Below are 27,830 nucleotides of genomic sequence, written 5' to 3' on the forward strand. Positions count from 1 at the left end.
CCTGCATCCTGCTGGTTTCACATGCCAGATGCCAGATGGCATATGCGGGCTCTGCAGTGGGACCTGAAGTTATAGTGGGCTCAGCATCAGGGCAAACTGTCCGATCATGTCCAGATCTCGAAGGGCACTGCACGACAATTGCAGTGGTGGCTCACGAATCACGATTGGGTCAATGGCAGATCCCTCTCCCTTCCCAACCGGAGCACACAGTGGTGACGGATGCGTCCCTCCTGGGGTGGGGTGGCCACTTGTGAAAGGCGGAGATCAGAGGTCTCTAGTCTCCGGCGGAATCCCGGCTCTAAATCAATCTCTTGGAGCTTCGGGCGATCTGACTTGCACTGAAGGCATTCCTTCCCTCTGTCCGGGTAAGTGTGGTGCAGGTGTTCATGGACAACACCACGGCCATGTGGTATTGCAACAAATAGGGCGGAGTGGGGTCCTAGACCCTATGTCAGGAGGCTCTGCGCCTCTGGACATGGCTGGAACATCAAGGCATCACCTTGGTGGTTCAACACCTGGCAGGTTCTCTGAACGCCAGGGCGGACGAACTCAGCCGCCGGTGCTTGATGGATCACGAATGGCGTCTGCACTCGAATGTGGTGCAAGGTCTCTTTCAGCAGTGGGGAGAGCCTTGGTTAGATCTATTCACCACCGAAGGGAACGCGCAATGTCATCAGTTCTGCGCGTTGGAATTTCCAAGGCGGCACTCACTCGGCGATGCTTTTCGTCGCGAGTGGAGTTGCGGTCTGTTGTACGCCTTTCCGCCTATACCACTTCTGCCCAGAGTGTTGAAGAAGATTCGGCGCGACTGGGCCCAAGTCATCCTTGTGGCTCCGGGTTGGGCACGAAGATACTGGTATTCCGAGCTACTCAGCTTGGCGATCGACCCCCCGATCCGACTATCTCTTCGGGAAGATCTTCTGTTGCAGCAGCAGGGGACGGTCCTCCACCCGAACCTGTCCAGCCTCCACCTCCCTGCGTGGAGATTGAGCGGCGACAGTTGACAGCTTTCGACCTTCCTCCCGAAGTCTGTGATTTCATTCTGGCAGCCAGGCGTCCCTCCACTGAGACGGTATACGCCTGCTGGTGGAACAAGTTTGTGGCATGGTGCACAGCAAAGTCTGTGGATCCCCTTTCTGCCCCTCTTAATGAGGTGCTTCTGTTCCTACTGTCCTTGGCCCAGCAGGGCTCTGCTCTGGGCACTATCAAAGGTTATCTTTAGGCCATCTCCGCCTTTTTGAGGCTTCCAGATCAGCCTTCTCTCTAAGTCCCCGGTTGTTAACCGTTTCCTGAAAGGCATTACGCACACGTTTCCTCCCGTGCCGTTCATAATGCCTCAATGGGACTTGAATCTTGTCTTGACATATCTGATGTGTGCTCCCTTCGAGCCCCTTCATACCTGTCCTTTGCGTCTTCTCACTCTCAAGACGGCTTTCCTGGTAGCTATCACCTCTGCCAGAAGAGTGAGTGAGCTCCAGGCTCTTTCTTCCAAACCTCCTTTCCTTTCTGTTCATCCGGACAAGGTGGTTTTAAGGACCCGTCCTTTTTTGCCAAAGGTTGTCACGCCCTTCCACATCTGGCAGACCATCACTTTGCCCACCTTCTTTCCGCCTCCTTCAAAAGAGGAAGAGAGGCTCCACCGTCTGGACCCTAAACATGCGCTCTCGTTCTGCCTGCAGCTCTTTGTTGGTTACGTGGGCGCCAAGAGGTCGGGCTGTGCACAAGCGGACCATCTCTCGGTGGCTCGTTCTCTGCATCAAGGCCTGTTACTCGTTGGCTAAGAAGGAGCCTCCTGTGGGGCTGCGTGCCCATTCTCCCAGGGCGACGGCAGCCCCTACTGCCTTGGGACGCGGCGTCCCCTTGCAGGACATTTGTCGGGCAGCTACATGGGCCTTGCTGCACACGTTTACCAAGCATTACTGCCTTGACAGTCAGGTCCGGAGAGACGGCTTCTTTGGTCGTTCTGTTCTCCGTGACTTTCTGGTGTAATCTTGTTCGCAGACCCACCACCGGGGTTGGTATTGCTGGGGTATCTATTCTAAGGTAAGGAATCTAAAACTAACGTGTCTCTTTCAGATGCACAAGTTATTACTTGTGTAACGATTTATCTGTAAGAGACATTAGTTAGTGATAGATTCCTTACTGCCCCACCCATCCTCCCCGTTCTGCGAACTGATTTCTAGGGTTAAGGTCATCCCTTTCAGGGCCCTAGTTTCTTGCCACCAGTGGTCAGTTTCTTGCATGGCTCTGCATTCCAGGCGCGGAGAGTCGTGTACAGAACTGACGTCAGCACGCATGGGTTGGGCCTATGTAGTCTCTGTGACGTCATCTCGGCGCTTACTACGCCAGCGACGGACACGGAGCCTCACGACACTACCTACTGACGCGCATGGGTACTGCTAGAAAAACTTTCCGGATCCAGTCTGACGCCTGGGGATATTCTAAGGTAAGGAATCTATCACTAACTAATGTCTCTTACAGATGTATCGTTACACAAGTAATAACTAAAAATCAACAGTGGCCACTCACTTTAACACTAGCAAACACATCAGCTAACTCAGATTCTTAATTCTAGAACAAGTTCCTATCCTATCCAATCTGGAAGAGACAATACACAATTTCTACTAGGGAGAGAAATATTTTGGATTAATTACCTAGATATGGTAAACCCTATAGGGCTCAATGAACGTATGATCTTAAGTTGTTTTTTATAATCCGGACATCAGTTACCTGTAGAATAGGGTCTGAGTTTTCTTTCCTGCAGTAACATTAATTTGCCCCGAACCATAAGGTATTATGGAGATACTGAAAAGATTACAAATGGGGAGATACATATGGGAGAACATCCATGTTCTTTTATTTTGCACTTATTCATCAAAAGATATTGTTTTTTTATGTGCTGAAATCAGTCGTCAAACATGTACTATGCATCCTGCTCAGAAAGTTAAATGGTTGGTGAACAATTTAGTGAGGTATGTTTACTTTTATTTTTTTATCATATTTCATTTCATATTTTTTCCACTTCTATTCCACTTTATTTCTGAACACAACAGTCCAAAAAATCTATTGCATTGATTATGTAGTCAACAAGGTACACTGTCATAGGTGATTAGCTTTAACCCCTTCGGCGCTCATGACGGAACGGTTCCGTCATGAGCGTCGGTTGAGCTGTGCTCATGACGGAACCGTTCCGTCATGACCACGCCCGCGCAAGCAGCGCTCAGCACAGCGGGGGAATCCGCCCCGCATGGAAGGGGTTAAATCCACCTAGATATTTTTATCACCTCAACATCATCGAAGTGGGAGAACATCTTTCAATATTATTCTTCTATATTTTTTTAGTGTACGTATCCACATTATTACGGTTCTGGTATAAGTAGAGGGTTATCTAACGAAGTCTTTCTTCAATTTTTTCGCCTTCTTTCACCAAAACTAACTTTGTGCGGGACACACAGTCATACACTTCAGCGGTAAATATCGTTTATATCCGGTTGACACACACTTGAGGTGACCGGAGTTCGTAATGATACTAATCTAATTGGGTAAGTCCGAACACAGGATATGAATAGTTTAAACCCTTTAACATCCTGGTGAACATGTATTTACGTTATGTTATGTAATTTTCAGGTTAAACAACCTAAAAATTTAAAAGGTCACAGGATAGAACAACCAACACCGCCATAGTAAGCTTTTTACCCGCATGTAAACGGGCAGTTTAACGATCACGGCTAAAACAAGAGAGATTTCAGAGAGCGTACTGTTTATCAATTGCTTTGGTTTGTTTTGGGGAACTTGTCACCCGTATTTACTAATGAGCATGAGATCATGACAAAAGCACTATCTAGCACTCTCACTGTTTTTTACTGCTTCACTCCGTGTGAAACTAATTACCCGCTTTTACTTTATAAATAGTGCATGAGCATTTCGCAGTGATTAACTTGAAGTTCTTGATCAGGGGCACTAGCGGATCCGGATAACACTGGTATGAGACTATTTCTTTAGCTGTTCAGCACCCTTTCAATATCACAGAATTGGTTCCAACTTTGGCAATTTCGCTATGAGAGTTCAGAGTCAAAAATGACTTACACCACCAATAAGTTCTTGAATCATTGTAATTATATTGCTGTACCTAGCTATGATTAAGCTCGAGTATCTTCTATGTTTCTTTAAGTTCTCAGGATTAAGTCCCTAATGAAGGGTAATACCTGGAATGCATTGGGCATATTTATGTTTTTGAACATATGATATTGATCATAATCATTTGAGATGGAAGCTACTAAAGCAAGTAAATGATAAAAAGAAAAATGAAATAAATAAAAGAATCATTGGAAAAACCTTACAACCTTTTGAATAAACTTTATTGAATTCACTCTCAAGTGCGATTTGGAGATGCCCCCCATAATTCGGGGACAGCGCATGATTCAGCCATCCTCATACTCAGGAGGATTCACCAATCAGCACCAATCAAACGATTATCATCTATACACCGAGTACACCAGTGAGTGCGTGAGTCAAATTTGAGTGCGGATCAATCATACCCCCCACACGCCACTTACCTATGAACAGCTAACAGAGGAGCGCATCTCCCTGCCCTGTCAGGTGGTGTTAGCTCTCTTGGGCAAGGGAGCTATAGAGTAGGTGCCTGTATCATAAGTTAGTCATGGTTGCTACTTTCTGGTGCCCAAGAAGGACAGAGGCCTCCGTCCTATTCTAGACCTGTGTCTTCTAAATCTTTCTTAAAAAGGAGAAATTCAAAATTCTCACCCTCGTGCAAATCCTGTCTGCAGTGGACGCAAGAGACTGGATGATATCGCTGGACTTACAGACCCACAATTTCACATCCCCGTCCTGCCTGCTTATCGGCGTTTTCGTCCAAGAGCACTTTCAGCTAGCTGTTATCCCCTTTAGCCTTACCAGTGCCCCTCAGCTGTCCCTGGAAGTGATGGTGATGGTCGCAGTTAATGTGCAAAGGTTAGGGTTTCCAGTCTTTCCCATCCTCGACGATTGGCTGTTGGAGGCGGGCTCAACCCAGGCAGTTGTCTCCCAACTTCAGAATACGGTGAGCCTTCTGTACTCGCTGGGGTCGACTATCAATGTGCCGAAGTAACACCTGACTCCTTCTCAGATGCTTCCTTTCATCGGAGCACAGTGCAGTTTCAGGTCTAGACAAGTCCTAGATATTCAGGCTATGATACCGCTATTTTGGCCTCTATCATGGATTTCTATGAGACTGACTCTGAGGCTGCAGGGCCTCTTGACCTCCTGCATCCTTCTTGTGTATGCCCACTGGTATATGAGGGCTCTGCAGTGGGACCTAAAGTTCCAGTGAGCACAACATCAGGGGAATCTCTCTGACATAATCCAGATCTCGGCGGAAATGCAATAGACCTGAAGGGGTGGCTAACGATATACAATTGGGTCAGTGGCAGACCCCTCTCCCTTCCCCAACCAGAGCTGACTTTGTTGACAACTGCTTCACTTCTGGGCTGGGGCGCCCACTCTAGGAGAGGTGCAAATCAGAGAACTCTAGTCTCTGGCTGAATCTGTACTCCACATCAACCTGTTGGAGCTTCAAGCAATCCTGTTGGCATTAAAGGCCTTCCTTCCTTCGTTCAGGGAAAGGCTGGTACAGGTGTTTATGTTATGTTATGTTATATAATTTTATATAGCGCACGGCTGCCGCAGCAAAGTGGCGTCCCGGCGCTTTGGAGAGTAGTAAACACAACACGACAGAAAAAATGAAAAAGATGGGCCTAAATTGTGGTGAAAAGGAAAGTTTTAAGAGCCTTTCTAAAAGGAAGCAACTCAGAGATGGAACGCAGAGGGGCAGGCAGAGAATTCCAAAGAGTAGCCGCCAACACTGAGAAAGAGCGTCCGCCCATCCTAGATTTTTGGAAACGTGGCACGATGACCAGATTAGATCCAGCAGAGCGAAGAGCTCTGGCAGGAACATAGTGCTGGATAGTCTGTGCAAGGATGGGAGGGGAGGCTGCTTTGAGAATCTTAAAAGTTAAGCAAAGAGCTTTAAACTTAATTCTCTGCCCCACCGGCAACCAATGAAGATCCTGAATAGTCCGACGGGCCGAGACAAACTTCGGAAGGCCAACAAGCATCCTAGCTGCCGCATTCTGAACTCTCTGAAGACGAGATAACTCGGCCTGATTAAGACCCAGAAACAGGGAGCTAGCATAATCCAGCCTGGTGAGAACCAGGGCTTGGACAATAATCTGTCTGGTCTCCGCATCGAAGAACTTAAAAATAGGTCGGAGACACTGCAGGGTACCAAAACAGGTACCAGCCACACGTTTTGTGTGGGAAGTAAAAGAAAGCTTATGGTCGAACCACACCCCAAGGTTTCTAACCTCAGTTACAGGGGAGGGAACGGGGCCAAGATCGGAAGGCCACCACTGATCTCCCCATAATTCACTATCCCTACCAAAAATAATAACCTCGGTCTTAGAGGCATTCAGTTGGAGTCGATTGTTCGCCATCCAGCCAGCCACAGCTTTTAAAGCTGACTGAAAGGTGGGGGCATCCATGTTGTGGTCACCATTAAGAGCCACCGCCAGCTGCGTGTCATCGGCGTATGACACTAAGGAGAGACCAAAACTATGGGCTACCTTCGCTAATGGCTGAACATATAGGTTAAACAAGGTAGGGCTCAGGGCCGACCCTTGGGGAACACCCTGGAGTATGGGGCGTGAAGCAGAAACAAAAGGGGGTGTGGAAACCTTAAAGGCTCGATCTTTAAGAAAAGAGCGAAACCACTCAAGTGCCACCTCTCCCACTCCTGCTTCCATCAGGCGGTGTAAAAGAATCTGGTGAGACACCGTATCGAAGGCGGCACTGAGATCCAACAGGATCAGCGCCGCCGTCTGACCCCGATCTAGCAGCTGCCTGATGTGTTCCACCACAGCCAGGAGGGCAGTTTCTGTGCTGTGGCCAGCACGAAACCCATTTTGGGAATTGTCCAATATATTAGCTTCCTGTAAGTGAGAAGATAAAATAGCGTTAGCATGAGCTTCAGCTAATTTAGCAGGCCAGGGCAGAAGGGAGATAGGTCGGTAGTGTTCGGGCTTGGTGGGATCAAGGGCGGGTTTTTTAAGAATTGGAATAACCGTCGCCTGTTTCCAAGCTTTAGGGACACTACCTGTGCTGAAGGACAAATTAATGAGACCATGAAGAGCAGGAAAGCAGCCTTCAGCGAATTCCCGGAATTAAGATGGTCTCATGGGATCATCCGGGGAGCCGGATTTAACTTTAATCGTCAAAGCAAAGAATTCATCCAAGGTCGGACTAGGAATAATCAATAATGGTTTATGAACCAGTGACGTATGGCTAGTCTCTACAATAGGCAGCTGGGCAAATGACTTATAGATATCCTCCACCTTTTCGACAAAAAATGAGGCTAAATCCTCACAATGCGTCATAGAGGGTTGAAGGGCAGCAGTATCAGTCCTTTTACTGGTAAGGTCCTTACATATCCTGAAAATGATCTTGGTGGGATTAATGCTATTCTTGATCTCCTGGGAGTAAAAAGCCGCCCTGGCCGCACATATGGCCCGATGATACACTGTAGTGCAAGCCCTATAGGCTGCCTTGAGGTCAGTATCATACGTTTTACGCCACGCGCGTTCTGCCTTTTTACAGGAGATTTTAAGAGTTGTGAGTGAATCATTATACCAGGGGTTAGAAGGGCTAGATCTGGTCTTACTCCACTTAGCCGGAATAAGTGAATCCAATGCGTTATTTAGCCACTCGCAAAAGCAGTCATAGCCGCGGGAGACTTCAGAGGGGGGTAGGGGATGAAATTTCATCAAGAGCTGATGGAAATGCTCTAGATTTAAGTTTCTCCAAGGGCGTCTAAGACTGGCTGAGGGATTGTTTTTAGATGGAGAGCAGGAGGTTGTAATACGAAATTCAATGAGATGGTGGTCAGTCCATGCCATGGGTCTGGGATGGAGCACTGAAATATTCGTAGAAAGGTTTGTCAAAACAGGATCCAATAGATGGCCACCTATATGAGTAGAGGATTGTACCATTTGAATCAGTTGGAACGCCTCAAGATCAGCAAGCAGGCTAAGGATCGAGTTGGAAAGTGGCGCGTCCATATGCAGATTGAGGTCGCCGACAATCGTAAAATTAGCAGATTTTAAAGCTAAGGAGGAAATTACCTCCGGAAGGCTTTGACGGAAGGCGGCCTCAGGCCCAGGAGGTCTGTAAATTAGAAGTCCCGTGAAGGTAAAATGGGGGTTCACTGAGATGCTAAATAGAGCACTCTCGCAACCGGCTATGGCGATAGGTTTCCATATGCAGGGGTAGCAAGATTTTACTGCAACTGCAATGCCGCCACCTCTGGTCTTACGAGGGAGAGAGTGCATAATGTAGCCTGCAGGAAGGGCTAAATTAATGACCGCCATGGACTGGTCGTGCAGCCAAGTTTCCGTAAAGAAAAAAATATCCGGATTATCATCAGAAATCAGCGAAAGGACTTCTTGGGAGTGACAAGATAAAGATCTGACATTCAGATGCATCACTTTGAGGATGGATTGATTAACTGTGCCTATGGTAAAAGTAGGTTGAGTGGCCACCGAGGGCCTCCACTGGAGACTATTAATACACATTGGTGTAGGGAGTTTAAAAAGACAAGTGGGGCATTGAAAGGGACCACTGAGAGGATCCAGGGAGCCGGGGCAGCAGTCACATACCTGGTGGCGTAACAGACGCAGGTTCGCAGCAGATATCATCCTGGAAAGTCCGGAGTCCCCTGCCAGGCCCTGCCTAGCGCTGACGAGCGCAGACGGGCAGGACTCTGGCTGGACTCAGGCGCGATGAAGGCGCACCGCTGCGCGTCACCGCTGCGCGACCGAAAGAGGCTCAAGTAGGCTCCAAAGGGCAAGATCTCGCGAGATTACGCGAGAGTGCCCCAGCCCAAAGCAAAATGGCGCTCAAAATCGTGGCCCCCGATTCCCCGTGATCCCGGACCCGCCAAAGGCGGTGTAGATGGTCCCCAGGGGGGTTCTAAAGTGCAAGAATGAGGCCAGGGAGGTCAGTACTATTAAAAACAAGGTACAAATTACACAAATAAAATGAAATACAAAACGGGAATTTTAAAATTCGAGAAAGCATCCAAAAAGCGCTGCTAGCGCTAGCGAGGTCTGTGTAGCCGGTCACCTTCTCCAGGCTGACCTCTCACCACTCGCTGCCTCAAGTAGGCTCCAAAGGGCAAGATCTCGCGAGATTACGCGAGAGTGCCCCAGCCCAAAGCAAAATGGCGCTCAAAATCGTGGCCCCCGATTCCCCGTGATCCCGGACCCGCCAAAGGCGGTGTAGATGGTCCCCAGGGGGGTTCTAAAGTGCAAGAATGAGGCCAGGGAGGTCAGTACTATTAAAAACAAGGTACAAATTACACAAATAAAATGAAATACAAAACGGGAATTTTAAAATTCGAGAAAGCATCCAAAAAGCGCTGCTAGCGCTAGCGAGGTCTGTGTAGCCGGTCACCTTCTCCAGGCTGACCTCTCACCACTCGCTGCCTCAAGTAGGCTCCAAAGGGCAAGATCTCGCGAGATTACGCGAGAGTGCCCAGCCCAAAGCAAAATGGCGCTCAAAATCGTGGCCCCCGATTCCCCGTGATCCCGGACCCGCCAAAGGCGGTGTAGATGGTCCCCAGGGGGGTTCTAAAGTGCAAGAATGAGGCCAGGGAGGTCAGTACTATTAAAAACAAGGTACAAATTACACAAATAAAATGAAATACAAAACGGGAATTTTAAAATTCGAGAAAGCATCCAAAAAGCGCTGCTAGCGCTAGCGAGGTCTGTGTAGCCGGTCACCTTCTCCAGGCTGACCTCTCACCACTCGCTGCCTCAAGTAGGCTCCAAAGGGCAAGATCTCGCGAGATTACGCGAGAGTGCCCAGCCCAAAGCAAAATGGCGCTCAAAATCGTGGCCCCCGATTCCCCGTGATCCCGGACCCGCCAAAGGCGGTGTAGATGGTCCCCAGGGGGGTTCTAAAGTGCAAGAATGAGGCCAGGGAGGTCAGTACTATTAAAAACAAGGTACAAATTACACAAATAAAATGAAATACAAAACGGGAATTTTAAAATTCGAGAAAGCATCCAAAAAGCGCTGCTAGCGCTAGCGAGGTCTGTGTAGCCGGTCACCTTCTCCAGGCTGACCTCTCACCACTCGCTGCCTCAAGTAGGCTCCAAAGGGCAAGATCTCGCGAGATTACGCGAGAGTGCCCAGCCCAAAGCAAAATGGCGCTCAAAATCGTGGCCCCCGATTCCCCGTGATCCCGGACCCGCCAAAGGCGGTGTAGATGGTCCCCAGGGGGGTTCTAAAGTGCAAGAATGAGGCCAGGGAGGTCAGTACTATTAAAAACAAGGTACAAATTACACAAATAAAATGAAATACAAAACGGGAATTTTAAAATTCGAGAAAGCATCCAAAAAGCGCTGCTAGCGCTAGCGAGGTCTGTGTAGCCGGTCACCTTCTCCAGGCTGACCTCTCACCACTCGCTGCCTCAAGTAGGCTCCAAAGGGCAAGATCTCGCGAGATTACGCGAGAGTGCCCCAGCCCAAAGCAAAATGGCGCTCAAAATCGTGGCCCCCGATTCCCCGTGATCCCGGACCCGCCAAAGGCGGTGTAGATGGTCCCCAGGGGGGTTCTAAAGTGCAAGAATGAGGCCAGGGAGGTCAGTACTATTAAAAACAAGGTACAAATTACACAAATAAAATGAAATACAAAACGGGAATTTTAAAATTCGAGAAAGCATCCAAAAAGCGCTGCTAGCGCTAGCGAGGTCTGTGTAGCCGGTCACCTTCTCCAGGCTGACCTCTCACCACTCGCTGCCTCAAGTAGGCTCCAAAGGGCAAGATCTCGCGAGATTACGCGAGAGTGCCCAGCCCAAAGCAAAATGGCGCTCAAAATCGTGGCCCCCGATTCCCCGTGATCCCGGACCCGCCAAAGGCGGTGTAGATGGTCCCCAGGGGGGTTCTAAAGTGCAAGAATGAGGCCAGGGAGGTCAGTACTATTAAAAACAAGGTACAAATTACACAAATAAAATGAAATACAAAACGGGAATTTTAAAATTCGAGAAAGCATCCAAAAAGCGCTGCTAGCGCTAGCGAGGTCTGTGTAGCCGGTCACCTTCTCCAGGCTGACCTCTCACCACTCGCTGCCTCAAGTAGGCTCCAAAGGGCAAGATCTCGCGAGATTACGCGAGAGTGCCCAGCCCAAAGCAAAATGGCGCTCAAAATCGTGGCCCCCGATTCCCCGTGATCCCGGACCCGCCAAAGGCGGTGTAGATGGTCCCCAGGGGGGTTCTAAAGTGCAAGAATGAGGCCAGGGAGGTCAGTACTATTAAAAACAAGGTACAAATTACACAAATAAAATGAAATACAAAACGGGAATTTTAAAATTCGAGAAAGCATCCAAAAAGCGCTGCTAGCGCTAGCGAGGTCTGTGTAGCCGGTCACCTTCTCCAGGCTGACCTCTCACCACTCGCTGCCTCAAGTAGGCTCCAAAGGGCAAGATCTCGCGAGATTACGCGAGAGTGCCCAGCCCAAACAAAATGGCGCTCAAAATCGTGGCCCCCGATTCCCCGTGATCCCGGACCCGCCAAAGGCGGTGTAGATGGTCCCCAGGGGGGTTCTAAAGTGCAAGAATGAGGCCAGGGAGGTCAGTACTATTAAAAACAAGGTACAAATTACACAAATAAAATGAAATACAAAACGGGAATTTTAAAATTCGAGAAAGCATCCAAAAAGCGCTGCTAGCGCTAGCGAGGTCTGTGTAGCCGGTCACCTTCTCCAGGCTGACCTCTCACCACTCGCTGCCTCAAGTAGGCTCCAAAGGGCAAGATCTCGCGAGATTACGCGAGAGTGCCCAGCCCAAAGCAAAATGGCGCTCAAAATCGTGGCCCCCGAATCCCCGTGATCTCGGACCCGCCAAAGGCGGTGTAGATGGTCCCCAGGGGGGTTCTAAAGTGCAAGAATGAGGCCAGGGAGGTCAGTACTATTAAAAACAAGGTACAAATTACACAAATAAAATGAAATACAAAACGGGAATTTTAAAATTCGAGAAAGCATCCAAAAAGCGCTGCTAGCGCTAGCGAGGTCTGTGTAGCCGGTCACCTTCTCCAGGCTGACCTCTCACCACTCGCTGCCTCAAGTAGGCTCCAAAGGGCAAGATCTCGCGAGATTACGCGAGAGTGCCCCAGCCCAAAGCAAAATGGCGCTCAAAATCGTGGCCCCCGATTCCCCGTGATCCCGGACCCGCCAAAGGCGGTGTAGATGGTCCCCAGGGGGGTTCTAAAGTGCAAGAATGAGGCCAGGGAGGTCAGTACTATTAAAAACAAGGTACAAATTACACAAATAAAATGAAATACAAAACGGGAATTTTAAAATTCGAGAAAGCATCCAAAAAGCGCTGCTAGCGCTAGCGAGGTCTGTGTAGCCGGTCACCTTCTCCAGGCTGACCTCTCACCACTCGCTGCCTCAAGTAGGCTCCAAAGGGCAAGATCTCGCGAGATTACGCGAGAGTGCCCAGCCCAAAGCAAAATGGCGCTCAAAATCGTGGCCCCCGATTCCCCGTGATCCCGGACCCGCCAAAGGCGGTGTAGATGGTCCCCAGGGGGGTTCTAAAGTGCAAGAATGAGGCCAGGGAGGTCAGTACTATTAAAAACAAGGTACAAATTACACAAATAAAATGAAATACAAAACGGGAATTTTAAAATTCGAGAAAGCATCCAAAAAGCGCTGCTAGCGCTAGCGAGGTCTGTGTAGCCGGTCACCTTCTCCAGGCTGACCTCTCACCACTCGCTGCCTCAAGTAGGCTCCAAAGGGCAAGATCTCGCGAGATTACGCGAGAGTGCCCAGCCCAAAGCAAAATGGCGCTCAAAATCGTGGCCCCCGATTCCCCGTGATCCCGGACCCGCCAAAGGCGGTGTAGATGGTCCCCAGGGGGGTTCTAAAGTGCAAGAATGAGGCCAGGGAGGTCAGTACTATTAAAAACAAGGTACAAATTACACAAATAAAATGAAATACAAAACGGGAATTTTAAAATTCGAGAAAGCATCCAAAAAGCGCTGCTAGCGCTAGCGAGGTCTGTGTAGCCGGTCACCTTCTCCAGGCTGACCTCTCACCACTCGCTGCCTCAAGTAGGCTCCAAAGGGCAAGATCTCGCGAGATTACGCGAGAGTGCCCAGCCCAAAGCAAAATGGCGCTCAAAATCGTGGCCCCCGATTCCCCGTGATCCCGGACCCGCCAAAGGCGGTGTAGATGGTCCCCAGGGGGGTTCTAAAGTGCAAGAATGAGGTCAGGGAGGTCAGTACTATTAAAAACAAGGTACAAATTACACAAATAAAATGAAATACAAAACGGGAATTTTAAAATTCGAGAAAGCATCCAAAAAGCGCTGCTAGCGCTAGCGAGGTCTGTGTAGCCGGTCACCTTCTCCAGGCTGACCTCTCACCACTCGCTGCCTCAAGTAGGCTCCAAAGGGCAAGATCTCGCGAGATTACGCGAGAGTGCCCCAGCCCAAAGCAAAATGGCGCTCAAAATCGTGGCCCCCGATTCCCCGTGATCCCGGACCCGCCAAAGGCGGTGTAGATGGTCCCCAGGGGGGTTCTAAAGTGCAAGAATGAGGCCAGGGAGGTCAGTACTATTAAAAACAAGGTACAAATTACACAAATAAAATGAAATACAAAACGGGAATTTTAAAATTCGAGAAAGCATCCAAAAAGCGCTGCTAGCGCTAGCGAGGTCTGTGTAGCCGGTCACCTTCTCCAGGCTGACCTCTCACCACTCGCTGCCTCAAGTAGGCTCCAAAGGGCAAGATCTCGCGAGATTACGCGAGAGTGCCCCAGCCCAAAGCAAAATGGCGCTCAAAATCGTGGCCCCCGATTCCCCGTGATCCCGGACCCGCCAAAGGCGGTGTAGATGGTCCCCAGGGGGGTTCTAAAGTGCAAGAATGAGGCCAGGGAGGTCAGTACTATTAAAAACAAGGTACAAATTACACAAATAAAATGAAATACAAAACGGGAATTTTAAAATTCGAGAAAGCATCCAAAAAGCGCTGCTAGCGCTAGCGAGGTCTGTGTAGCCGGTCACCTTCTCCAGGCTGACCTCTCACCACTCGCTGCCTCAAGTAGGCTCCAAAGGGCAAGATCTCGCGAGATTACGCGAGAGTGCCCAGCCCAAAGCAAAATGGCGCTCAAAATCGTGGCCCCCGATTCCCCGTGATCCCGGACCCGCCAAAGGCGGTGTAGATGGTCCCCAGGGGGGTTCTAAAGTGCAAGAATGAGGCCAGGGAGGTCAGTACTATTAAAAACAAGGTACAAATTACACAAATAAAATGAAATACAAAACGGGAATTTTAAAATTCGAGAAAGCATCCAAAAAGCGCTGCTAGCGCTAGCGAGGTCTGTGTAGCCGGTCACCTTCTCCAGGCTGACCTCTCACCACTCGCTGCCTCAAGTAGGCTCCAAAGGGCAAGATCTCGCGAGATTACGCGAGAGTGCCCAGCCCAAAGCAAAATGGCGCTCAAAATCGTGGCCCCCGATTCCCCGTGATCCCGGACCCGCCAAAGGCGGTGTAGATGGTCCCCAGGGGGGTTCTAAAGTGCAAGAATGAGGCCAGGGAGGTCAGTACTATTAAAAACAAGGTACAAATTACACAAATAAAATGAAATACAAAACGGGAATTTTAAAATTCGAGAAAGCATCCAAAAAGCGCTGCTAGCGCTAGCGAGGTCTGTGTAGCCGGTCACCTTCTCCAGGCTGACCTCTCACCACTCGCTGCCTCAAGTAGGCTCCAAAGGGCAAGATCTCGCGAGATTACGCGAGAGTGCCCAGCCCAAAGCAAAATGGCGCTCAAAATCGTGGCCCCCGATTCCCCGTGATCCCGGACCCGCCAAAGGCGGTGTAGATGGTCCCCAGGGGGGTTCTAAAGTGCAAGAATGAGTCCAGGGAGGTCAGTACTATTAAAAACAAGGTACAAATTACACAAATAAAATGAAATACAAAACGGGAATTTTAAAATTCGAGAAAGCATCCAAAAAGCGCTGCTAGCGCTAGCGAGGTCTGTGTAGCCGGTCACCTTCTCCAGGCTGACCTCTCACCACTCGCTGCCTCAAGTAGGCTCCAAAGGGCAAGATCTCGCGAGATTACGCGAGAGTGCCCAGCCCAAAGCAAAATGGCGCTCAAAATCGTGGCCCCCGAATCCCCGTGATCTCGGACCCGCCAAAGGCGGTGTAGATGGTCCCCAGGGGGGTTCTAAAGTGCAAGAATGAGGCCAGGGAGGTCAGTACTATTAAAAACAAGGTACAAATTACACAAATAAAATGAAATACAAAACGGGAATTTTAAAATTCGAGAAAGCATCCAAAAAGCGCTGCTAGCGCTAGCGAGGTCTGTGTAGCCGGTCACCTTCTCCAGGCTGACCTCTCACCACTCGCTGCCTCAAGTAGGCTCCAAAGGGCAAGATCTCGCGAGATTACGCGAGAGTGCCCCAGCCCAAAGCAAAATGGCGCTCAAAATCGTGGCCCCCGATTCCCCGTGATCCCGGACCCGCCAAAGGCGGTGTAGATGGTCCCCAGGGGGGTTCTAAAGTGCAAGAATGAGGCCAGGGAGGTCAGTACTATTAAAAACAAGGTACAAATTACACAAATAAAATGAAATACAAAACGGGAATTTTAAAATTCGAGAAAGCATCCAAAAAGCGCTGCTAGCGCTAGCGAGGTCTGTGTAGCTGGTCACCTTCTCCAGGCTGACCTCTCACCACTCGCTGCCTCAAGTAGGCTCCAAAGGGCAAGATCTCGCGAGATTACGCGAGAGTGCCCCAGCCCAAAGCAAAATGGCGCTCAAAATCGTGGCCCCCGATTCCCCGTGATCCCGGACCCGCCAAAGGCGGTGTAGATGGTCCCCAGGGGGGTTCTAAAGTGCAAGAATGAGGCCAGGGAGGTCAGTACTATTAAAAACAAGGTACAAATTACACAAATAAAATGAAATACAAAACGGGAATTTTAAAATTCGAGAAAGCATCCAAAAAGCGCTGCTAGCGCTAGCGAGGTCTGTGTAGCCGGTCACCTTCTCCAGGCTGACCTCTCACCACTCGCTGCCTCAAGTAGGCTCCAAAGGGCAAGATCTCGCGAGATTACGCGAGAGTGCCCCAGCCCAAAGCAAAATGGCGCTCAAAATCGTGGCCCCCGATTCCCCGTGATCCCGGACCCGCCAAAGGCGGTGTAGATGGTCCCCAGGGGGGTTCTAAAGTGCAAGAATGAGGCCAGGGAGGTCAGTACTATTAAAAACAAGGTACAAATTACACAAATAAAATGAAATACAAAACGGGAATTTTAAAATTCGAGAAAGCATCCAAAAAGCGCTGCTAGCGCTAGCGAGGTCTGTGTAGCCGGTCACCTTCTCCAGGCTGACCTCTCACCACTCGCTGCCTCAAGTAGGCTCCAAAGGGCAAGATCTCGCGAGATTACGCGAGAGTGCCCCAGCCCAAAGCAAAATGGCGCTCAAAATCGTGGCCCCCGATTCCCCGTGATCCCGGACCCGCCAAAGGCGGTGTAGATGGTCCCCAGGGGGGTTCTAAAGTGCAAGAATGAGGCCAGGGAGGTCAGTACTATTAAAAACAAGGTACAAATTACACAAATAAAATGAAATACAAAACGGGAATTTTAAAATTCGAGAAAGCATCCAAAAAGCGCTGCTAGCGAGGTCTGTGTAGCCGGTCACCTTCTCCAGGCTGACCTCTCACCACTCGCTGCCTCAAGTAGGCTCCAAAGGGCAAGATCTCGCGAGATTACGCGAGAGTGCCCCAGCCCAAAGCAAAATGGCGCTCAAAATCGTGGCCCCCGATTCCCCGTGATCCCGGACCCGCCAAAGGCGGTGTAGATGGTCCCCAGGGGGGTTCTAAAGTGCAAGAATGAGGCCAGGGAGGTCAGTACTATTAAAAACAAGGTACAAATTACACAAATAAAATGAAATACAAAACGGGAATTTTAAAATTCGAGAAAGCATCCAAAAAGCGCTGCTAGCGCTAGCGAGGTCTGTGTAGCCGGTCACCTTCTCCAGGCTGACCTCTCACCACTCGCTGCCTCAAGTAGGCTCCAAAGGGCAAGATCTCGCGAGATTACGCGAGAGTGCCCCAGCCCAAAGCAAAATGGCGCTCAAAATCGTGGCCCCCGATTCCCCGTGATCCCGGACCCGCCAAAGGCGGTGTAGATGGTCCCCAGGGGGGTTCTAAAGTGCAAGAATGAGGCCAGGGAGGTCAGTACTATTAAAAACAAGGTACAAATTACACAAATAAAATGAAATACAAAACGGGAATTTTAAAATTCGAGAAAGCATCCAAAAAGCGCTGCTAGCGCTAGCGAGGTCTGTGTAGCCGGTCACCTTCTCCAGGCTGACCTCTCACCACTCGCTGCCTCAAGTAGGCTCCAAAGGGCAAGATCTCGCGAGATTACGCGAGAGTGCCCCAGCCCAAAGCAAAATGGCGCTCAAAATCGTGGCCCCCGATTCCCCGTGATCCCGGACCCGCCAAAGGCGGTGTAGATGGTCCCCAGGGGGGTTCTAAAGTGCAAGAATGAGGCCAGGGAGGTCAGTACTATTAAAAACAAGGTACAAATTACACAAATAAAATGAAATACAAAACGGGAATTTTAAAATTCGAGAAAGCATCCAAAAAGCGCTGCTAGCGAGGTCTGTGTAGCCGGTCACCTTCTCCAGGCTGACCTCTCACCACTCGCTGCCTCAAGTAGGCTCCAAAGGGCAAGATCTCGCGAGATTACGCGAGAGTGCCCCAGCCCAAAGCAAAATGGCGCTCAAAATCGTGGCCCCCGATTCCCCGTGATCCCGGACCCGCCAAAGGCGGTGTAGATGGTCCCCAGGGGGGTTCTAAAGTGCAAGAATGAGGCCAGGGAGGTCAGTACTATTAAAAACAAGGTACAAATTACACAAATAAAATGAAATACAAAACGGGAATTTTAAAATTCGAGAAAGCATCCAAAAAGCGCTGCTAGCGCTAGCGAGGTCTGTGTAGCCGGTCACCTCCCTTTAGACACCACCACCACCACCATGTGGTATTGCAGCAAACAGGGTGGACTGTGGCCATGAATTCTTTGTCAAGAGGTACTCTGCCTCTGAACATAACTGGAACACTAAGGCATATCCCTGGTGGTTCAACACCTGGAGGGCTCTCTGAACGCCAGAGCAAACTAACTCAGCCATCGATGCTTCGCAGATCACAAAGTGCTTCTCCATCTGGAGGTGCCACAAGGTCTTTTCCAAGAATGGGGAGAACCTTGGTTAGACCGGTTTGCCTTTGTCGAGAACGAACAATGTCAGCTATTTTGCATGCTGGAGTTTCCAAGGCTGCTCTCGCTTGGAGATGCTTTTCATCTGGATTCGAGCTCAGGCCTCTTGTACACCTTTCTGTAAAAACCACTCCTGCCCAGAGTTCTCAAGAAGATCAGGAACGGGCCCAAATCATTTATGTGACTCTGGATTGGGCTTGGAGAGTCTGGTGTCCCAAGCTGTTGAGCATAAGAATGGGTCCTGTGATCAGGCTGCCTCTTCCTGACAATCTTCTGTTGCAGCAGAAGTGCAGTGTTCTGTACCCAAACCTGAAAATGCTTTGCATTCCTGCGTGGAGATTGAGCAGCGACCGTTGACAGCTTTTGACCTTCCTTCCCAAGTCTGCAATGTTATCTTGGCAACCAAGGGTCCCTCTACCAAACCGGTCTATGCCTGTCGTAGGTATAAGTTTGTGGCACAATGTAAAGACAGACACATTGACCCTCTTTCTACATCCCTTTCCCAGATGATTCTATTGTTCATCTTTACCTTAGCCCAGCAGGGCTCTGCTTTGGGCACATTAAAAGGTTAACTCTCTCTGATTTTTGCTGTTGCCTGATCAGCCATCCCTGTTCAAATCTCCTAGTATACATAGGTTTCTGAAAGGTCTTCAACACATGTTCCTATCTGGACCCTTCATTATGCCACAGTGGGACCTTAATTTGTTTCTTACAGGTTTACATTTTTGATGTGTGCTCCTTTCGAGCCTTTACATAACTGCCCACTCAGGCTTCTCACAATATAAACAGACTTTCTAGTAGCAATAACATTTGCCGGAGGGTCAGTGAGCTACAGGCACTGTCAGCACATCCTCCGTACATTATCATCTACCCAGACAAACTGGTACTTCGCCCTAAAGCGTCCTTCCTACTGAAGGTGGTAACTTGCTTTCATGTATGCCAATCCATCACTTTGCCGACCTTTTACACTCTGCCTCACCGCTCTAAAGAAGAGGAGAGACTCCAATGGCCTGACCCAAAAAGAGTGTTGTCATTCTACCTTGACCGTACAAAAGAGTTCTAAGTGAATGATCAATTCTTTGTGTGGTACGTCGGAGACAAGAAAGGAATGGCGGTCAAGAAATGGACTGTTCCTAGATGGAAAGTTCTCTGCATCAAGATCTGCTAGGCAGTGACAAAAAAACCAACCTTCTGAAGGTTTGTGAGATGATTGTACAAGAGCCAAGGCGGCGACCACAGGATTAGCTTGCCGAGTTTGTGTCCTGGATCTCAGTCAGGCGGCAATGTGGGCTTCCATGCACGTTTACGAAGCACTAATGACTGGACAGTCTGGTCCAGCGAGACAGTCAATGTGTCTGTTCAGGCCTACAAGGCTTTCTAGTCTAATCATATCGCAGCCCTACCTTCGGGGAGGTACTGCGTGGGTACCTGTTCTAAGGTAAGGAATCTTCTGCTAGAAATCTCTATCAGATAAGCAAGTTACTTACCTTTGGTAACGCCTTGTGTGGTAAAACTCTAGCTGCAGATTCCTTACCGACCCACCCATCCTCCCAGCCATGCGAACAAATTTCAGAGTAAAAGGTTGTTTCCCTAATAAGGGCGCTAGTTTAACACACCAGTAATCCGTGTTCTTCATGGCTCCACGCTTCAGGCGTGGAAAGTCGCGAAAAGAAACCGATGTCCGCACACTGGGCTGGTGCCTATATGGGCACCGCCACCTACTTGCACGCAGGGGTACTGCTCACCAAAAATTTACAAGTCCAGTCTGATGCCCGAGGAATATTCTAAAGTAAAGTTTTTACAAATTAGTCAACTGTTGACTAGTAAACTGATTTTAATCTTTCATTTCGACAAAAACGCATTTTGTAATTTGAACTCATTCAGATCCTCTTTTCCTCATAAGTTGTAATATGCATTAGGTGCTATTACCTCACCTGTACAGCCTTTGCATGGAAATTCTGAGTATGATAGTACAAGAAAAGAAGTTCTCTATACACAAATATGTGATGACACTCTGCTATATCTTAATCTATCGAACTCTTCAGACATTCCAGCTCTGAAAATCTTACTTCCAAAACGAATTAAATGGATGTCCACTTCTCCCTTTAACTGAACTCAGAACTAAACTGAGTTTGTGCTTCTATTTTCAAAAAGCTTCTGCGGACCGGTTCAAAGATGGCTTGACACCCTCCTCCCACTGGCCATTACACCTTCATTGGTACAGTTCACCGAATCCCTTTGATTTCTCATCAACTCCAACCTAAACCTAATATAGACTCCATCAATAAAATGACTCGAACAACTTCATTTCTACAGGACCTCTTAAGAAAAATCAAAACCACTGTCCCTCCAGAAGACTTTAGGGTGGCTATCCACTTGCTATTCTTCTACCATCTCGATGGATGAAATGCCATCTTAGCCAGTCTGCCTATAATTACTATTGTGCCTCTTAAAGCAGCACTGCGTGCACTTGCCCATCTGGTCTTCAATGCAAAAAAAAAAAGGTCGGATCACATCACTGCAATCCAACTGCACTGTCTTCGTTTAGAAGCTCACATAAGCTTCAAAGATAACTTCATAGCCCACCAGGACATCCATGCCAGTCATAGCCCACCAGGCCATCCATACCAGTCTTCCTCCCTATCTGAAACATAAACTTCACAATGCTAGAGGTGAAAAGATGACAATGAAAAACAACCTCCTCCCTGAAATCCCTTAACAGCAAAGCAACAAATTAAGTTTCCTTCTGCAGGTCTCCACACTCTGGATCTTCCACCTTGAAGCTATCAGATTAAAGCTGAATGTTTTGTCCTTCAGGAAAAGACTCACAAATTATCTATTCAAAATGCATTTCCTAGATGACTAACCCCCCCACCTATCCTCCTCCCCTTAGAAATAACACTCTGCTTACCAAAGTCTCTTCGATATTTCTACCTTTTACCTCATGTTGGATTGTTGCATGTTATTTGCAGCTTGGCCCTGTCCTTGAGCCTGTCGGACCCCCGGTCGGTCCCTCGGAACGCAGCGATATGCAATAGAAATAGGTTATATGTCCGAATTGGATGAATTGCTCCTTCTTTATTTTAACCTTGAGATGCTACATGAATCGATCTTGTTAATGGGATCTAATTGGTAATTTAATAACTTTATCACTTTTAAGTGTGTCGCTGAAATAGTTTCATACAGTTTCGATATGCTGTGCTTATCTCCTTAATGTGCTTTAACATTGCCCAGATCTTGTATTTTTTTTTATATAAGTAGATGTCAAGAGGAATTTGGATGAGAAAGTTTATGCTATCATTCCTTTGCAAAATAATGTTTGCCACCTATTGTGGTGCATGTATTTCTGTTATCTTACTCTTTTGCTGGATGTGCTACAGTAGCCTTTACTGGACACATTTGTATTATGGTAGTTGCTGTCTCTGCTAGGTTCACCTGTAGCTGTATCGTGTCTGTTTTCTAATATGAAAGTCTGAGATCAGTCCAAGCCAAATATGTGCTCTAGGTGGGTAAACTTTCTTTTGGAGGAAGCCGGAATCACGCTGTGCCTTCACAGTGCCGGCAACAGAGGAATGTGTCTTTAGCACGCATTTGTTATGCACGGAAGTCGTTACAATGACTTGCGCAATGTTGGAGGGGTGTTGGAATTAAAGTCCAACACCTTTCCTACTGTTGCGCAGACTAGACTTGGAAAAGTAAATTAAACTATTCTAATATCCAGCGCCCGCCGTAAGGCAAGTTGTTCAAACGACTTGCGTGCAGAACAAATGCATGCTAAAGATGCACTCGTTCAAATGGCAAAGTTCCGAAGGCATGCAGGAAAAACGCACACGGAATCCCGTCATACATTCCTCTAGGTGATCTAGTCTGCTCGATTTACATCGTAGCTTTTAAAGAGGTGAGAATTGGTGTTCTACTGTTAGATTAAACTGACCGTTCTAGTGAAATGTAACACCCACCTATACTTATAACTAATGGATTTTAAAGTCCAAGTATTAACAGCAGAACCCCTCAAGAACAGATTTCTAGGTAAAAAATCCACAGTTACTCTCAACGCATTTTGTTTACAATAATGCATTCATTGCAGTTTAGAGAGAGAAGCCTGACGGTTGTACGCCTTGTGAGACAGACCTTAGCTACTGTAATTGGACTGCATAGGATACTATCTGATAGAGACTACTAGCCGCAGATTCCTTCACGTAGAATTATCCCCAGGCGTGAGACTGGATCCGGAAACTTTTTGCCACAGCATTCCTGCGTGCCGGTGGCGGGGCGACATCACCTCACTTCGCCCAGGCGTTGTCCGCGTACGTGACGTCAGCGAGATCACATAAGACCCGCCCCGGCGCGCCCACGTCAGTTTTTTCCTTTTCCACGTGCAACGCGGATCTGTTCCTTGCTGCGGACTGTTTAAGGCCCCCCCCCTTTCTTCCATTCTTTTTTGGTGAAAATAGTGTGCGAATGCCTTCGGGCTTTAAAACTTGCACGTTTTGTGGGCATCTTATGGTGGCAACGGACCCTCACCTCATTTGCATTTGGTGATTGGGGGAGGATCACGGCACCTCAGATTGTGCGGCGTGCCAAAAGTTGAAGCCGAAGTCTCGGTCTGCTTCGACGGACGGCTTCAGATCGGGCCGTGGTCGTCGTCCTCGCCTTTCTCCGATGTCACGTGAGCGTCGCTCATCGGTGGGTAAGTGTCGCAGTTCGTCCCAAGGGGCTGGTTTCCGACCTACCAGGGGCGTGGACTCTCTGCGGTTGATGCGGCCCCAGGTGTCGTCCTATCCACCGTTTCCCGGTGTTGGGGCATCGAGAGTCCAGATGGAGACTTACGCGGCGGCTTTGCAGGCCTCGCTGGCGTCTCCTTCTCCTTCCCCTACTGGGGCGTCGGCGGATCCCTCGCCTGGCATAGGGCCCTCCACGGCGCCGCCGGAGGCTCCGGCCCCGGCGCCGACTACGTCTGATCCAGGCTTGGAGGATGTGGTGCTGTTGGGGTGCGGCTCCTCTGGGGCACCTCCTTCAGGCCACGGCGTCTCTGCCTCACCGCAAACCCCCGCGGGGTCCCTGTGGTGTCGCGGGAGGTCGCCGGGGCTCGGGTCGCATCCCCGAGTCCCTCTCGGTCCCTTGACAGGGTCGTCCTGTCTAAGGCCGAGGTGACGCCACTACGACGCCGGCAGCAGCTGGACCGGGCGGAGCCACAGGGGTCAGTGGCCCCTCCTCGTCCTGCTCCGGGTCGAGGTTGAGGGCAGACCCCCTAGTCCCTCTCCGGGCCCCTCTAGTACCGCCTCACAGGCGGCTGCCTCATTGGAGGGCGAGTCGGAGGTTGTATCGTCCCCGGCGCCGCCACAGGGGTTGCCGGGCGACCTTCGCCTCCTTATGGGCTGCGGCTGGCGGAGGGCTTCGGGCCCCTCCCTGGGGACATCCCATTCCTGGGCCCATCCCGTTCCCCCACGCAGGTGGTTGCCTCGGCAGGGGCCGGGCCGGCGCCGCTCCAGGGCCGGTGTGGCTCCAGCTCTACTCCGCTCCCCGCTCAGGTCTCCGGTGCGGAGTAACTTGGAGGTTCCTTGCCCGGCGACACCGGATGGCGCCGGTGTCCTGCCTCAGGCAGCGGACTCTGCGGGTCCGCGCAGGGGTCATACTGTTGATTAGTCTTCGGACGCTCATTCTCTGGAGGCAGGCTGCATATTGGTATCGTCCTGCCCGGAGACTGGTCGCTGTGTGGTGGCCTTTTCACCGGCGTTGAAGGGTGGCTCCCCGCCCTTCCTGAGGCAGGGGTGTTCATCGGAAGAAAGGCAGGTCCCTCATTCTTCGGCTCCTCCTGACTTCCAGGTCTGGCCCTTGCCCGCCCCGCTTGGCCTCGGGGACGGCCACCTTAGTTTGCAGCCGTCGCCCACAGAGGAGCTGCTTTCTCCACCGCGGGGCCCTACGGATGCGGGTGCGGCCTTTTCTCACACGGTGTCCACGGCTGTGGGCATCCTACGTATGGGTGACCTGGTGGCTCACTTTCCGGCGGACCATCTCCTCTGGTGGGAGGGAGATCTTGCTTCCCTTTGAAGGTTCGCTCCTTTCTGCCTTGACGGGCTTGGAGACGTCTTGCCTCCGGGGACCCGGTGCCTCTGCATCTTCTGCATCGCACCTTCTGACGCCGTGTGACCCGGCGTACCTGTCCGTTCACCCCTCAGCTGCCAGTCCCCTTCTGCGGACTGCTTTTTCCTCCCTGCTGCCCCTGTTGGCTCCGCCGTCCAGAGAGGCCCGCTGGCTGGACACTTGGGGACGCAACATTTTCGCCTCGACCAGCGCGGCCCTGCGGGCCCTTAACACCTTGTGTGTGCTGGCTAGAGCCTCCTCCTGTTTGTGGGACTCAGCTGAGTCTCTGGGGTCTGCAGCGTCCCAGGAGCCTGCTCAGGTGGATTTGCGGCACCATGCATTGGATGGCCGGGAGCTTGCGGCATTTATTCTCCGCTCCGCTCTGGACGTCTCTGAGGCGCCGGGCCATGGCTTCCTCAGTCGCTCTCCGTCGCCATGCTTGGCTTCGGGACGGGGTCTTCCCTGAAAATATTCGTGAGAGGCTCATTGATCTCCCATTTAATGGCAGTCTGTTGTTTCATGCGCCGGCCGACTCCGCCATCCAGAGGCTCTTAGCAGGGCTCCGTCCTCCTCCTCCTCCGTCCCCTCCTCAGTGACTTCTGAGTTAGGGTTGCTTTTGGGCCTTCTTAGGCCGGCGGTTCTAGTTGTGGAGTAGGTTTTTCTGGCCGTTACGTCCTTCCATGGGACTTTGGCCTTGCTGGCTGCCCGACGGCCCCTGTGTTGTTGTGTGTGAGTTCTACAAGAGTTGTTGCGCAGACTTGGCCCTGAGATTGGGTCTTCTGCTTTGCTTGGGCTGCTGTCAAACCTGTAGCGGGGATGCTCTTTTCTCCGTGGTTCTTTTGTTTCTTCCTCTGCTGCGGAAGTTCTTCCAAAGAGGGTTCCCATATATTGGGACTTCACGTGCCCTATGTGGGGTTATGGTAGCTGTCATATGGCTTGCGCCATTCTGGAGGGTTCTGGTCGCCTTCGGGTACCTGTTCTCCATGGTGTTTACGTAGGTTGCTTTTGCTTCCTTAGGTAGTGTGCGCGGCCACTCGCGGTGGTGACCTGGGCCTCTCCTCCTCTCCCCGCTCCCGTTCTGCGGTCTGGGATGTCCCTGTGTTCTCCCTTGCCAGGCGTTGCCTACTTGGTCTTCCTGGGGCCTCGGGCTGTTCTTCTTGCTTCTGGCCTTGACTGCCGGCTTTGTTCTGGTTGGCAGGCTGCTCTCCATCTGGAATGGGCTTTCCTTAGGCCCTCTAGGCTTCTTCTTCTTCCGTCTTCCTGTCTTGGCATTCGGCGGAAGCTATGTTGCCTTGTGGGGGAGTGGGGTGCTTCGGCCTCTCCGTCCTTGCCCTTGGTTCCTCTGCTGTGAGTGTACGAGCCTCTTCAGCCTTCCTTCCCTCCTACGTCCCCTTGGGGTCGGTCGGGTTCTGCTTGTGGGGGTTCCCTTGGCCTGGCAGGGGCGAGGTTCTACCTGGCCCACAGATTTGGTCCCCTGTGGGGCCCTCTGTTCTGCTTTGACTGGTGGGGTATTTTCGCAGACCCTCCTTCCTGGGGGTATTGCTAGGGTATCTATTTTACGTGAAGGAATCTGCGGCTAGTAGTCTCTTTCAGATGTACGAGTTACTTACCTTCGGTGACGATGTATCTGGTAGAGACGATTCTAGCCGCAGATTCCTTCATGGCCCGCCCTTCCTCCCCTATTCTGCGAGGACCCTTGGGTTGGTCTTTGGTACTCGCCTCCCGGTGGGGGGCTGTGTCTCCTGTGAGTGCCTTCCTTGTTCTTGACGGGTGGCTCCGTCTGGGGGCGGTCCATTCTTCCCTTGGTTCTTTGGAGGATGGGGTTTCGGTGCGCCGGTGCCCTGCTGCTCTGGCTATTCCAGGTTTGGGGGGGGATTGCTTATATCCTTGCCCTCCCTCCCCTCCTTTCCTTCCATTGCTGTCCTCTGGTTTGAAGGTCCTCTGGCCATGTCTTGCCCTTGTCCTTGTGGGTGGTTGCCCTCTAGGTTGGGGTGGCTTGGTGGTTTGTTGTCCCCGTCTGTATTGGGACTGGTCCCTTTCCTTGCTCAGGATCACGGGGGTGGGCTTCCTACGTGTGCCATGACTTTTATGCCTGTTCTTCCCTTCGGGGCACAGGGATGGGAGGGTGTCTATGTGCGGGTAGGGTGGCTGCGCAGGTTTCTGCTTGTTCTGCTTTCTTCTTTCCCTGCCCTTGGGGTCTGTGGTGTTGGCACTACCCTGGTGGCGGTGTTAGTCGCCGTTTCTTTCAAATTTTTCTGCTCTTCGCACACTGTTTCCATGCTCCCACTGTTTTTATCTGGTGGTTCCGTGTTGTGGTGCGGAAAACTTCTCCGAAGTAAACTGACGTGGGCGCGCCGGGGCGGGTCTTATGTGACCTCGCTGACGTCACGTACACTCACGACACCTGGGCGGAGTCGTGTGATGTCGCCTGGCCCCCAGCGCGCAAGGATGCTGTGGCAAAAAGTTTCCGGATCCAGTCTCACGCCTGGGGATAATTCTATGTGAAGGAATCTGCGGCTAGAATAGTCTCTACCAGATACATCGTCACCGAAGGTAAGTAACTCGTACGTCTTGAGCCCACTCAATCAAACAAGAGACGGTTCATCACAGTGTAAAGTGTATGTGTGTAAGAGAAAATAAGCCAACAAAATAAATGAGGGACAGAAATTGAGTGAGGCGGAAAGAGAAAATAAGGTAAAATTAGGGAGAGTATAGAAAATGATTGAAGGACAGAATAAATGTGAATAGAGAAAGAAAATGAATAAGGCTGAGAGGAAGTAAGTGAGGAAGACACTGTAAATTACAGAAGAATGATGAGAAAACTGGAGAAAGGACCAAAGTTAGTAAGATACCCAAAATCAAGCATGGAGTCTGAAAAAATGAGTCAGAGTGAGGAACTGGGAGCCAGAAAATGAGAGGACATATAAGATTATAGTGGAAGAGAATGTTTATTTGAAGTGCTTTTGTTTCAAATGTTGTGCAAATTAAAATCTGTGGTTAATTAGAGCAGAAAGTAGATGTTTCTGGAGCCAGTAGTATACCTGGTATAAACTAGTTTTGCCTAATATCTTAACAACCAAAGAACAAACAATTTATTTGTGGTTACGGAATTAAGTGCAAACTTATTTTTTGTCTTTCTAAATGTTTTTTTTACTGATCGATGCCGAACATCACATTCTTATAGACCCTTTGTGTGCCCGCTATATGGACTTTATGTGCAAGAACCGTCAGCAGTGTCTATTCCGCTCCATGGTGTGTGATGGCGTGAAACAATGTCGCGATGGCTCAGATGAAGACCCAACCTATGCAGGATGCTGTAAGTCTACAAATGTCCAAATTGTCCCATTGTATCAGTTAAAAAAAGCTCTGTGCCCCATGCTAAGAGGGGGTTGGAAAGTATGGTTGTGAATGTGTGTTGGCAAG

General features: G+C 50.1%; 1 protein-coding gene across 1 annotated transcript in view; it reads left to right on the top strand.

Moving 5' to 3' along the window:
* Window positions 1-27,830, top strand: part of SORL1 (sortilin related receptor 1) — a 744,876-nt gene that overhangs the window by 486,601 nt on the left and 230,445 nt on the right. The window contains exon 28 of the mRNA XM_085645831.1: window positions 27,592-27,723. Within this exon, the coding sequence (XP_085501957.1) occupies window positions 27,592-27,723 (132 nt within the window). The remainder of the gene's footprint in view (window positions 1-27,591; window positions 27,724-27,830) is intronic.

Source organism: Triturus cristatus, chromosome 3_1 (genome assembly GCF_964204655.1).
Source record: "Triturus cristatus chromosome 3_1, aTriCri1.1, whole genome shotgun sequence".
Classification (NCBI taxonomy): Eukaryota; Metazoa; Chordata; class Amphibia; order Caudata; family Salamandridae; genus Triturus; species Triturus cristatus.